Source organism: Ascidiella aspersa, chromosome 5 (assembly GCF_963924565.1).
Source record: "Ascidiella aspersa chromosome 5, kaAscAspe10.2, whole genome shotgun sequence".
In the NCBI taxonomy this organism is placed as follows: domain Eukaryota; kingdom Metazoa; phylum Chordata; class Ascidiacea; order Phlebobranchia; family Ascidiidae; genus Ascidiella; species Ascidiella aspersa.
This window is the reverse complement of record NC_139451.1, coordinates 31,086,321-31,098,665: the sequence shown is the minus strand read 5'-3', so window position 1 is coordinate 31,098,665 and position 12,345 is coordinate 31,086,321. Positions and strand designations below refer to the sequence as shown.

General features: G+C 32.7%; 1 protein-coding gene across 1 annotated transcript; it reads left to right on the top strand.

Moving 5' to 3' along the window:
• On the top strand, positions 1 to 11,265 carry LOC146146324 (uncharacterized). Its single transcript, XM_083389714.1, has 10 exons — positions 1 to 269; positions 1,507 to 1,576; positions 2,029 to 2,109; positions 2,897 to 2,926; positions 3,864 to 3,994; positions 4,926 to 5,036; positions 5,915 to 6,012; positions 6,406 to 6,540; positions 7,094 to 7,257; positions 7,935 to 11,265. Exons 1-10 carry the CDS (start codon positions 33 to 35, stop codon positions 8,246 to 8,248), a joined length of 1,371 nt encoding a protein of 456 aa, XP_083245840.1. The 5' UTR covers positions 1 to 32; the 3' UTR covers positions 8,249 to 11,265.
• The last annotated feature ends 1,080 nt before the right edge of the window (positions 11,266 to 12,345 follow it).

The following is a 12,345-nucleotide window of genomic DNA, read 5'->3' as shown; positions in this document are numbered from 1 at the left end:
CGTAAAGGCGCGCGCTCAATTACAAGTTGCAAATGGCCGCCGAAGTTTTGAGACTGGATCCGGGCAGCGTGGACGCCGACTGCGACACATCGGGAACCGATGCGATTCTTGCGGGAAATGCGGGCCACGAATCCCGCGGAAATGGTGAGGCTGGAGCCGATGTCGACGCGGCGAAAAAGAAGAGCCAGCACCACAACAGCCATCATCATCGCCGCAAACCGTCAAAGAAAAAGCGAAAGTGGAAACCCTACGCAAAAATGACTTGGGAGGTAAGGATTTGGGCGCTGGTCTAGAATCCTACAACATTTTTTTACAGTAATGAAACAAATTAAAAAAAATGAACTTGCATGAAACACGCAAATATAAATATAATAGTTGATCCACCCAAAACTTGCACTCTAACCCGAATATTGTTTAAATTATAAACCCTTGAATGAAAATGTGGTAGGATTCAAGATCAGCACTGCTAATTCTAACTTATAACACATCCTTTTATTATTTTTAGCAAACTCTTAATGATGCACATTTTTGGGCCCAAAGTGTTTAGGTTCTAGATTGGAAACTTTGGATATGACTTAAGGGGCGTTGAGAATTTAAGGTTAAATATTGGAATAAATTGCATTTAAATGGCGCTCTTAGTACCCAGGTTTGTATCACAAAGAAGATTACAACAATCTTATAACTCATGGATTACATTTTTATTAGTACAGCTTATTAAATTAGGAATGTAATGTATCTCATCAAGATTTTAAAAATCGTTTGTCAAAAAAATATGGAGCTGCAGGTCTTTGGGAAATATCATTTGATTTTAATTTGTTAGTTTTTAACTGCTTTAAAAGCAAAAATGCCAATAAGGTGTAGTTTCAAATTTACTAAATTTAACTCTCTTTTTACTTGTAATATTTTATTTTGTTTGTATTTGGTGTGAACTCTGCTTGTGTGCATGCAGCCTGAAAGAAAGTCTTACAATGTTGTGTTATTCATGTACCTAAAGCTGCCAAGGAGTCAATGCGATAACTGCCTGGTTTTACGACCCGGCCTCGCTGTGCTGAATCAGATTGAAATTTGACAGTCAGCCTTTTTCTGGTCTTTAATTTCGAGCCAACAGTCCTCAGTTGCCCTCTTGTCTATTTGTTTTAATGAATATTTCAAGTTTAATTTTATTCTTGAAAATATAAAGTAATTCTGTAAATTAGGTTGCTTTACATAGTACACAGAAATTAAATGTCATCAAATTGCATGTTGAAAGATATATTACAATAAAATATGTGAATTAACATTCTTTATTTCATTAAGATATGTTAATTATCTCTTTGTTTTTTTATTTTATTTAGATGTTTTTAATATCGACCATTCAAGGTGTTAACCTAAACTTGAATTTTAAAGCAAATTAAATGCTTATTCTTATGCTATTTAAGACACACTGCTGTGCTTAAAATGAGCAACAACTTGCAACAACTTTGTATTTATATTTTTTATTTTAAATTTACATTTTTTTTATTTAAGGAGAAAAAGGCAGCTGGGGAGAGAGAGCAACTAAGAGCCGACCGAATTAGAGGCGAAATGCTTGATAGAGGTTTCTAACTTTCTTTTATGGTGCACTAGACAAGCTGTTTTTAAACTATTTAGAAGTTATTTTCTGTTTTTTAACAATCTTTTTTTTGCAGACATCTTGAATTCCATGTTTACAATAATTGTTATATATGTTATTTAAACTCAATTTATTTTTTTACTATTAATTAAGTGTTTTTTTGCTTTAGTTTTTTTTATCTCCAATTTCAAGTATTTTACTATTTTTTTGTTGCAGTATATATGTTTCTAAATATGATATTGTTTTAACAAGCATTCCAAAAAGAAAGTTTTTGTTAACTCCCAGTTGTCTGCTTACTATTTGTCAACCAATCCTATTCTGACACAAGTTTTATAAAAAATGATTAAAAAATATATTAATTTTCTATACTTTCATAAAGGAACACAAACAATTCCTATTAAAATTCTTCTAGGGCTAAACTTTTCCTGTATTTTTAGGCAGACCTGTTGCTCCTTACAATACAACACAGTTCATAATGGCTGAACATGACCCATATGAGGAAGATGAAATTTATGAAGGTGAGTTATTTTTTATATAGTGTTTCTTATAACTATGGTAAGAAAGTATATTTGTCTACCTATGTATTATTATTTACCTTCTTATTTTTTAAATTTTTGTAAATGTTTTTTTGTACCCTTTGAACAGTATTTACAAAGCTACTATTTTATCTCAAAGGTGATGTGATATTTAGAACTAAAAAGTTCTGTTTTTTCTCCTATAATTACTTTTTTTTAATGGTAATGTAAATAAGTTAAATTGTATTCTTTAAAAAAACTTTGATTTGTGATACCATCATGCTGCAAATGTATTGTTGGTTTTATAAGAAAACAACTTAGTGGCAATTGCTGCCAACTTTTTGTCTGACGACTGATTGTTTTTTTTGTTCAAGCAACTAAAATCAAGTTTTGCTTGTTTCACCTATGAATCATACAGAAAATTTCAAGTCAAAACGCAAGACAAAATCTTGTTTTTAGAGAAACTTAAGAGAATTTAGTTTTACACCTCTTTATATTATAATTTCTAAACAAAATAAACAATTTACTAAAATCTTGAGATCTAATCACCTTTATCATAAACAAGTTCCCTCTGATCACCTTTGATATAAACATTTCAAAATATTTTATCTTACCATAACTATTTCTGAAATCAAAGCTGACCCACACTTAATTTGTGGTGAATGGTTGAAAAAAAAAGTAGCTGTGTGTTAACACCAACAAAGCGTCAAGATGTTAAATGCATTTATTTGACAAAAACTGTTTTTGAAAATAATTTTGCAAGATTTACAGAAGTTAGTGTATCTTTTAGATAAGAAAACTGATGAAGGAAATGCAGATGGTGAGTTGAATTTATTTTATTTGGCTTGCAAAATTAAATTAATATTTTTGTTTCGAATATATGGGCCTTAATATTTTAGAGCATAATTGTAGGAGATTGTGGTTAAATTAAAAAAAAAAACATTTAAAAAGAACAATTTTAATATTAAGGCCAGGTGTAGAAGGAACAATAATCTCGAAGCCCATACGGGATCAGGAACCTCCAAAACCTCCAACTATTATGCTCGGAAATCTTACGTTTATTTTGTTTGCATATTTTTCACTTATAAGCCTCTCTAGAAAAACATTTTAGCGTTCAGAAAACATGTGAGCCCTCCTTTTTGTGGGTTAATACGAAATATCAAGTAGTATGTGTTTTTCTCAGTTGAAAACTTGACCAAGATACTTGCTAGCTCTTTGCATATTAACCCCCAAAATGATACCTACTTTTCTGTGGTCTTAGACATTATTTCTACACCTAGCCTTGATATAAAAATTGTCGTTTTTTAAATGCAAATTTTTTCAAAAGATGGATTGACACAGAAAAACCCTACATACGTGATTTCTCTTTGTCTTGACATCTTGACATTTGGAATTTCTTGGCCTAGATGTGTGTTGATTTTGCAGCTTGATTGTTTAGCGTTTGCAAAAACACTCCTTATATTTCCTAGGGTTTTTATATCAACTGAACACACTAGTGCTACATAATAAGTGAAACACTTTATCTTGTGACAAAAAGTAAAAATTTATATCATAAAATGTAAAACATGGTGCAATTTTTAATGAGAAATTAATAAGTAGTGCATGTATAAATAGATATGCAACTGAATTCTTTTCCAATTATGTTTTTTTGTGTGTTTTGACATGCAAGTTACTGTTGGAGTTTTTTATTAGCAACATTCTGAACCGGAAAAAATATTAAAGGAAAATTTTGTTTAATGTTAAATTTACGTTTTCAGCGTCAAGCAGCAAATCTTCCACTTCTGGTGCTTATTCTGCCCAACTAAACGTCGTCGATTCACCTCAGAATGATGATGAACTACTAAATTACATTGATTCGCCACATATGGCGCCAGAGTTTATTTCACAGGTAAAATTTTCTTGTTTTTAATTAAATATTTTTTAAATACAGGTATATCAGGGTATCAAACAAGTTTGGATGGATTTAAGAAAATGTTTTTCACCCTTTAAGCTCTGTTTTACTTTTCTGTGCTCATAAAATGCTAACGCCACACATTTATGGATAAGGACAATAATAAAATTCAGATCTGTTTTTTTTTTATTTTATTATGCTTCACCTCCCACCCAAAACCTAATCCGAACGCTATGGTATGTTTTAAGATTTTAATGAATGATGATCAAAAATCATATTTTAATGCCAATGAAAAAGTATCTTTTCTATGAATATAGTCTTGCAGCCAAGCGTTGTATGGCCGACAAGTCTAAGAACAATTGTTTCATAAAATTGTTTTTTTTAACTTGATTTTTGTGCACAAAACAATTTGCTTGTGTTCTGTTTTCGTTGTGCTTTGGTTAACGGTATTGTACATAATCGGACCATTTTAGCACTTTTGATGGTTTAACTATTATTTTCATCACATGGACTTGACTTGGAGTTTACTTGCTTTAATTGTGACTAGAATAGGACTTGACTTGTTGTTTAAACAAAATGACTTTGAGTTATTTTACAAAGGACTTGACTGGATTCCAAGGTGTTTTTAACTTTCTTTCTCAGTGGTTTTAAACCCACTTCTGTATATACATACTTCACACCACAACATACCTTAATTACAGCAAATCCTAAAAACAACAAACCTTGGTTTGCAACAAACACAAGGCTTCTTATCTTAAAACTTACATTTTTTCTATAATAATAAATGACCATCAACTATTTTTTAACGAACTTCACCCTAGTCAATGAAAACAAAACGAAATATTTCGGTCTTTGCATTACAAAAAATTGACTTTTTTACAACACTGTTGTAAAATCAAAGAATAATTGAAGTTGGTGTTTTTGGCAGGATTTCTCTGAGGCTTATGAGCGTATTCAAGTGGAAAGTCTGTCAACGATGTCACGTCACATGCTTGTTCAAGAGCATCTCTCCCTGGAACGAACCCTGAGCTATTTGCAGGTGCTAAACAGCGGGATATTTAGCTAATAAGCAAGTCTACTACATTGCAGATTAAATATTGCCAACCATATTTAGAGAACTTTATTGAGACTCACTTCGTTCGCTTCATTCAATTTACCTATTTTTTAACTTTAAGATTAGAAACTTTTTTAATCGCTTTTCAAACCACAATTTGTTTCCAGCCTACGGATACAAGTGGTATAGTACAGTAAAAGTGCCTTTTAAATGTTTCAGGATTCTTTTATAATTTTTTATTATTAAAGTCTATCTGAAGAAATCCAGTATACTATTATAATGGGTGCCTATGTCGTTGTCTAGTACGACTGCAGAAGGGCTTGATCACAGAATACACATTGTGTATATGTTATGTACATTCCAATTCGTGGAAACTATATACACATCCGTTTTTTCTGCAATCTGTGATCAAACCTCTCTTATGTCTTACTGACCATATCCTGATTAGGCTGACTGATTGCGGTAATAGCCTTACCGAAGGCATCTAGTGTACTATAAAATGTGTGCCAATATTGTTTGCCAGTAAGGGCTTGATCACAGATTACACATTGTGTATATGTATGTTTCAGTTTGGGTTTGAATTTACTGTGCAATATTCCCTTTGTAGTACTTTAAAATTGTGATTTTAAAATTTTCCACAAAACAGTTTTGTAAATTATGCAAGGCCATTCAAATAGGTGGTTGCTTTGCTCATAACAGCAAAATAATCTTGCAAAGCTAGCAATTCAGGTTGACCTGAATTACTAGCTTTGCTAGATTATTTTGCTGTTACTGATCAGGAATTAAGGTCGACATTTATCTTGCAAGGGTCATTATTCACATATTCAGTGCAACATTGCTTTACTCATAGTTAACATTTTTAGGACCGTTTAGCTGAGGTGAAGACGGTGAACAATTCATTCTCGGTCAGAGTTCAGGATATTGAAAAGCAACTGGTTGTGTTGAAAAGCGATAATAAAAGGTAGGATTTGGTGCAATTTTGCAGACTTGTTACAATAATCTGTGTCAAGTTCATGGTCTGACTGTTTTACACCCTGATTTTCTCCGAATTCTTTTTTAGGTAGGAACCTAATTTATTGGAGCTTGTGTCAAAACCTTAAAACGCTCAAGAGAAAATTAATTTTATAAAATATTCTGACTGTGGTATTTTTGTTAAAGTTGTGTAAAAACCTTGGTAAGCTTTCAGCAAATGAATGTTAAGTACACAGCAAAGTTAACAACATTTAAATTTAAGAAATGTCATTTATTTTGCAAAAAAAGTCTATGAGTGTACAACAATTGAACTAACATGCATCAATGTGTTGAACAGCTAACTGGTTTGTTTGGCAGTGTATAATGTTGTCTAAACATTTAGGTTGGTTCGTGAGAACATGTGTTTAAAGTATGGCGAGGAACATGTAAAGCAAAAAGAAGCAGAAATGGCTGCGGAAAGCTACTTTGGAGCCAGCGATTGTGAGTACGAACCCCCAAACGACGACAGTGACAAAAGGTCAGTTTACATAGAACAAAACTATTACCTTCTGCTGTGTGTTCTGTTATTTTTGCCAAGCAAGCTTTTTACCAATAATATCAACATGTTTTTATTTACAGAAAAGTAACACTAAAGCATGCTAATATTTTTCTCTAAAAGCAAAGTTTGCTTTTATGTGTCTGCAAAACATTATAATTTTTATAAAAAAAAAAACTGTATTTAAAACCTGATAAATAATGTAACCCCTTATAATAAAAGTACTTTTAAAAAAACATCAATGATAAAACGATTGACTATTTAATCAATTTGCAAAAAAACTATTTTGTCTGCATTAAAGGTCAAGTGTAAGATGCCCAAACTTAAACTTAGTCAACTAATTTTTTTAGCTTCACTTAGAATAAGAGTTCATGGCTATGTGGCTTTTCCTTATTAGGGTTGGTATAAAAAATTAAGAAAACCAGAAAATTGAACAAAACTGCAAGTTTTCCACCAATATTAACAACCTTCTCTTTATAGATGTTTTAATTAAAAGGTACCAAGAATAAGCATTTCTTTTATTTGCTTGTTTTAGTCCTGACAGACCAATGGAATTTACGGAGAGTTTTGACAAGTCGAATGGAAAGCTGCCTGCTTCCGAGGATATGTACGTTTCTTCCACAAGCACAGAACCAGGATGTGGTGCCACAGAGCAGGATAAATGCTACGAGGCAGATAACGCCTCAAGTGAGAATGAAGGTGGGCTTTTTATGTGTTCTTGTTTAATGTGACATTGAATGTTCCTTTTTAAAAGTACAAGTTAAACATTTTAAAATTGAACTAAAATGTGGTCTAAGTTTTGTAGAATTTTGTTATGCTTTTAAATCATTGTTTTTATATATTGTTATCTTTTGGTGACAAGCGTACTTAATGCATATGCCTCGACATGTTTAGCCGATAAACAGGGGATTATTATTGAAGCAATAGTCATCTAAGAATTTAAATGCTCGTTTTTTTGTCTACTTATCTGGAAATGCAAATATCGAAAAAATCCATTATGAATACTAACAGAATAGTAAAAACGTTTTACCACTCAAGGTAAAATCTGCTAATTCTAGTACTGAATGTCCACAAATACTCAATCTCTCAAAAAGTATAAGTTTGACGATATTAAACAAACCACAAATTTTTTTCTTGGTTTTGTATAAGATCGAATCTTTGCAAAACAAAACATCTATGCATTTTCGACTTAATTTGGGAAGACATAGTCGCCAAGTGGCCAGCCTTGGTGTTAAAATGTTATAGGATTTTTTCATATTATTTATAATCCCATATTTATACTACATTGTTTTGAATATATATTGAAATATATATTCTTTTTGAATACACTTTGAAATATTTATTCTTTTTGAATACACTTGGTTACTTTTTCGTAGACCCGGGATCCCAGGGTGGTTTTAAGAAGCGCCGTCGAAGTCAAAAAGCGCGCAACAAAGAGCAGAAGTTACGCAAGGCGGAGATCGCAGACTCAGAGAGCAGTGCATGCGATAAAAGCACCAAGACACAAAATGGAGCCCAAAACTCAAAGGAACTGATTGGTGATGAACCGGTTTGCACGATTGCGAGCGAAGCCGGCAATGAAATGTGGAAAAAGTCTTCCGCTGTTGATTTTATGGAAGCGGCACCCTACTCTGTCGAAGAACGGAACACGGCCACCATGGACTCTGTTAGTTCCGATAATCACCTTTGACTTTTTCCCGATTGTTCTTCCCAGCAGTCGGTGGTGCTATTGTTCTTTTTTCCGCCAAATGCTCTCCCCCCAAAAAAAACGCACAAGTTTTTGAGCAGTAAACATGATTTTCTTTTGTTCGTAAGCGCGAAAAAAAGTGACCTGCAGGCCTGATGTTGACACCATATTTTTTGTAAACAGTACGGCTTCCAGCTACCTAAAATGTTTTATTTTTTGCTGAGACAAAACCAGAATTAATCGGTTTTAAGTATTCTTGGCGGACAAAGTCCAGGTTTTTTTTGAGAAATTGTAAGCAAATCTCCATGCATTTATTAATATGCATGACAATGTTGCCACAAAATTTTTTATCAGCAAACCTTTCATTGTTGGAACACAATGTTTAACTATCACAAACACAACTTTTGTAACCAATTTAGGTAGAAACCATAAAAAATTATGCAATTTTTAAGTATTTCTACTAAAATAATCTGGCTATAGTCTCTGCAGGTTATTCACTAGGGCAGTGGTTCTCAACTTTTCAGCTGGTGGACTCTTTCTTAATAATGGAACCCCCCTTCTATTTTCAAACAAGGATAATTAAACAAAAACATTGCACAATAAGGTTTTTTTTAACATTTATACCAATGTTTATACAAAGTAAATGTTATATCCAAGTTGTCCACTCAGGAAATCAATGAAATATTTATCTGTCAATAAATTTAAAAGATGTTGCGCTCCTTGAAACTTTCCCATGAACCCATGGGGTACCGTAGACCCCAGTATGACAACCCACTTCGATAGGGGATAAGTTTATTTCCGTAAATTTTAAATCAGTATGAGTGTTAAAAGAAAATGCAACTGGGGTTGTGGTAATTAAAAGCAAATCTTCTATGTGGCTTTTAATGAATTTTTGAAATCCTGTGTCGCTTCGATTTTTTGTACATGGTAAAAATGATAAAACCTGAACACACACGCCATCTCAATGGATAGAAATCGCTCTTCTGTAAACAAAGTATAAACCAACATTTCGGGAGCAGAAACAAGCTGTTTAGTATGCAGCCTCGCAACTCAAACTTTAAAAATGGCAGTTGTTTAACTTACATGTGTAAACAGTTTTTTATGTCACTTACTGATTAGCACTGACTTATAAACAATTGGAGACTGAATTTTTGGTCCCTATCAATTCAGTTAACATAATTGGGTGTATAAAAAATGAATTTTGTACCCCCGTTTTATCGGCACATTTTGGCACTTTGGGGGCCAAATATATAAAAGGTTTTACACCCCTGCCTTAAATGAAATTCAAGGCAAATATAGTTCCCTTTCTCGGTTGATTTTTTGAGTAAGCACTATTTGTTCCACAAATCATACTTGTTTCAATGTTGTACTGCTTTATGTTTTACAAGGAATTTACTTTTTTCATGAACTCTGTCTACTGCGCAGCTTCTATTTGGACGTGCTATTTCTCTGCATTTCTTCCAAATTTGGTGTACTTTTCAGCTTAGTATCTTATTCGAAGGCAGTGCTTCTCAACCTATGGGTCGCTGAATGCAGTAGTTCACATGGTTAGATTTATTAAGATTGATTTTAGCAAGATCCCCAATAAGACATTCCTTAAATTGATTACATTAGAACTTATTTAGGCTAATCTTGAAGCTTTTTTCACTTTCAGTGAAGAGAATTGGTTTGCCATATCTTCACAGTTACACTTATGCTTAGTATTCAATTTGCTGCTAAATAAGCTTGAGAAACACTGTTCTAATGAAATCCTACGAGAAATATAATTATAATTTAATTTACCCTTCTAACACTTTTGAATTGAGCTATTTATGGTTTAAAACAGAGCTTGCATAACGATAGCATAAAGCATGATGATGACAAGCTCACTATACACCATATATACAAAAAAGAGTCCTGCTTGTAAGAAGTTTAATATGTTCACCCTAAATTACAGTATGTCGTATTGAGTTCCAACAAATTTTTCACATAATGAACTGATATTATAGTGCTTATGAATTTTACTGCACAATGTCTTACCACCAAGTTTTTGAAAACTGTCACTAATGGAATTTATGTGTTTTGTGTTTTTTTGTGTTTTTGCGACATACACAGGGTTCTCTCAAAGTGTTTTTGGCTGGCGGCCAGATGTTGATTCCGAAGTGGGCTTGTAACCCCTTTGCGAAAAATTTGCATCACATAATTCACACTTCAGTTCAGTGGGCAGGAAACGACAAAAGACAAATTTTGTGAATAATAGCATATCCATGACGAACCCCCATGAGTTTTTCTGAAGTATATGAAATAGTAAATGGCAGTTTATTTCCTTTTTTATGTTCTTTGCAAAAAAATTGGTGCCATGTGACTTTTAGTATTCATCAATTTAAGGATACTAGTTGTTACTTGTATGGTATCAAATTTAGTGAAAGGAGTAGATAAGATGACATTTTATTGTAATATTTTAATTATGGCTTCGAAACAGCTGCTAACTTGGTGATTTAATAAAATTTTGCCAAACATGAATTTATTTTTTATTGTTTGTTTTTTGATACATAAACCCACCACCCAAAATATTTTGAATACACACCACACACACCCCTTTTGTGATTGCTATGTACTTCATTGGTTGTTTTTTTAGTAATTAATGCCATACTAGATTCTCCATCGTGCCAGAGAACTTCTGTAATTTAAAAGAACACATCTATTTGCTATGTTTTAAAATATTATGGCTATTTTCAACATATAATTTTACTGTTTGTGAAAAGTGTTGGGCAAAAACAACGAAATATTCTTACTGTGCCATAAGTTAGAGTGGTATTAACTTCACCGGGCATTGTGCTGAACAGACTCTCCCAAAAGGGGCTTGAAATACTAAGACATGAGGGAAAAATTGCACAAAGCGCGTAAAATTTAAACATTTAAATTTTTAGCCGTAAACCAACATCGGTTAAGAAACATTGGTTTGGATGCTGTTACATTTACGCTTAGTATTCAGTTTGATATTTTGACTTTTATTTTATTTCAATTACAAAGATTAAGGCCTCAAGTTATTTAAAGCACATGTTATTTTGTTGTAATTCATAACTAAGAATAATACATTTTTAATCACTTTAAAATGCCTTGTTTTTTTTTTGAGATTATTTGCAATAACTGCAGTTTCTTGTTACAAAAACAGACACAACCAATATTACATTTCTTTAAAAGGAACATTCTTACTTAAAATGCTGACCAAGGCTTCCCAAACCTATTCTATTTTTATTTGAAGACAAGTATAGGTTTACCAAAAGAGCTGCTGTTTGGTAATTTTGCCAATCGTTTGTGCAAAGTTTAATGCACTGTACTTATTTACTCTCTAAACACTCGCAGAGGGGTTCACTTACCAAATTACTGAACCAATTGACGTCGCTGCGCAAATGCAATTACTTTTGAGTATTTTGTACTTTTGTTTTGTTTGAGTATTTTTTAGTGCGAGATCAAAATAAGTTTGAAACCACTGTGACTCAACTCGAATGCTGCCAACTCATTGTCTCTTAGAGAGAATCCTGCTTTGTGTTCCTCGTTGTACAGTTCACCCGCGAATAAACATGACTGGGATGTTGGGAACCCAGAAAACTCCTATCTTGTGTTTAAATTTGTGTAACTAGAAGGTGTTCTGCTCTAATAGACCTGTATTTATCTGGCCATCATGACTCTAATCAAAAAGTAAACTTTTACAGCTTCAAATAATTTGCAGTCCTAACTATTTTTTTTTGTTCAAAGTTTACAAAATGGTTTAAACATGATTATTTCTGTCAAATTCATTTTGCTTCATTAGGTGCAGACAGTATAACTGGACTTTACAAGTGATATATCTGCTATGCTATAGTTTGGCTGGTTTTTGGTGAAGTAGATCTGGGCCCCCAATTTTTTAAGTTTATAATTCGTTTTAACTTATCAACCTTTTGTGATTCTAGGTTTAACTGAAAGTTTGTTGGCGTTTTTCTGATTGCAAAGTATTCCTATTTTCTAAACATAACAATAAAGTCTTCAGAAATCGGCCTGTAGCATGGTATACATTTCCACAAAAATGTGTTTGGTTAAATTCAATTGGGTTGTGGAACTTTCACTATAACTCAATTTTC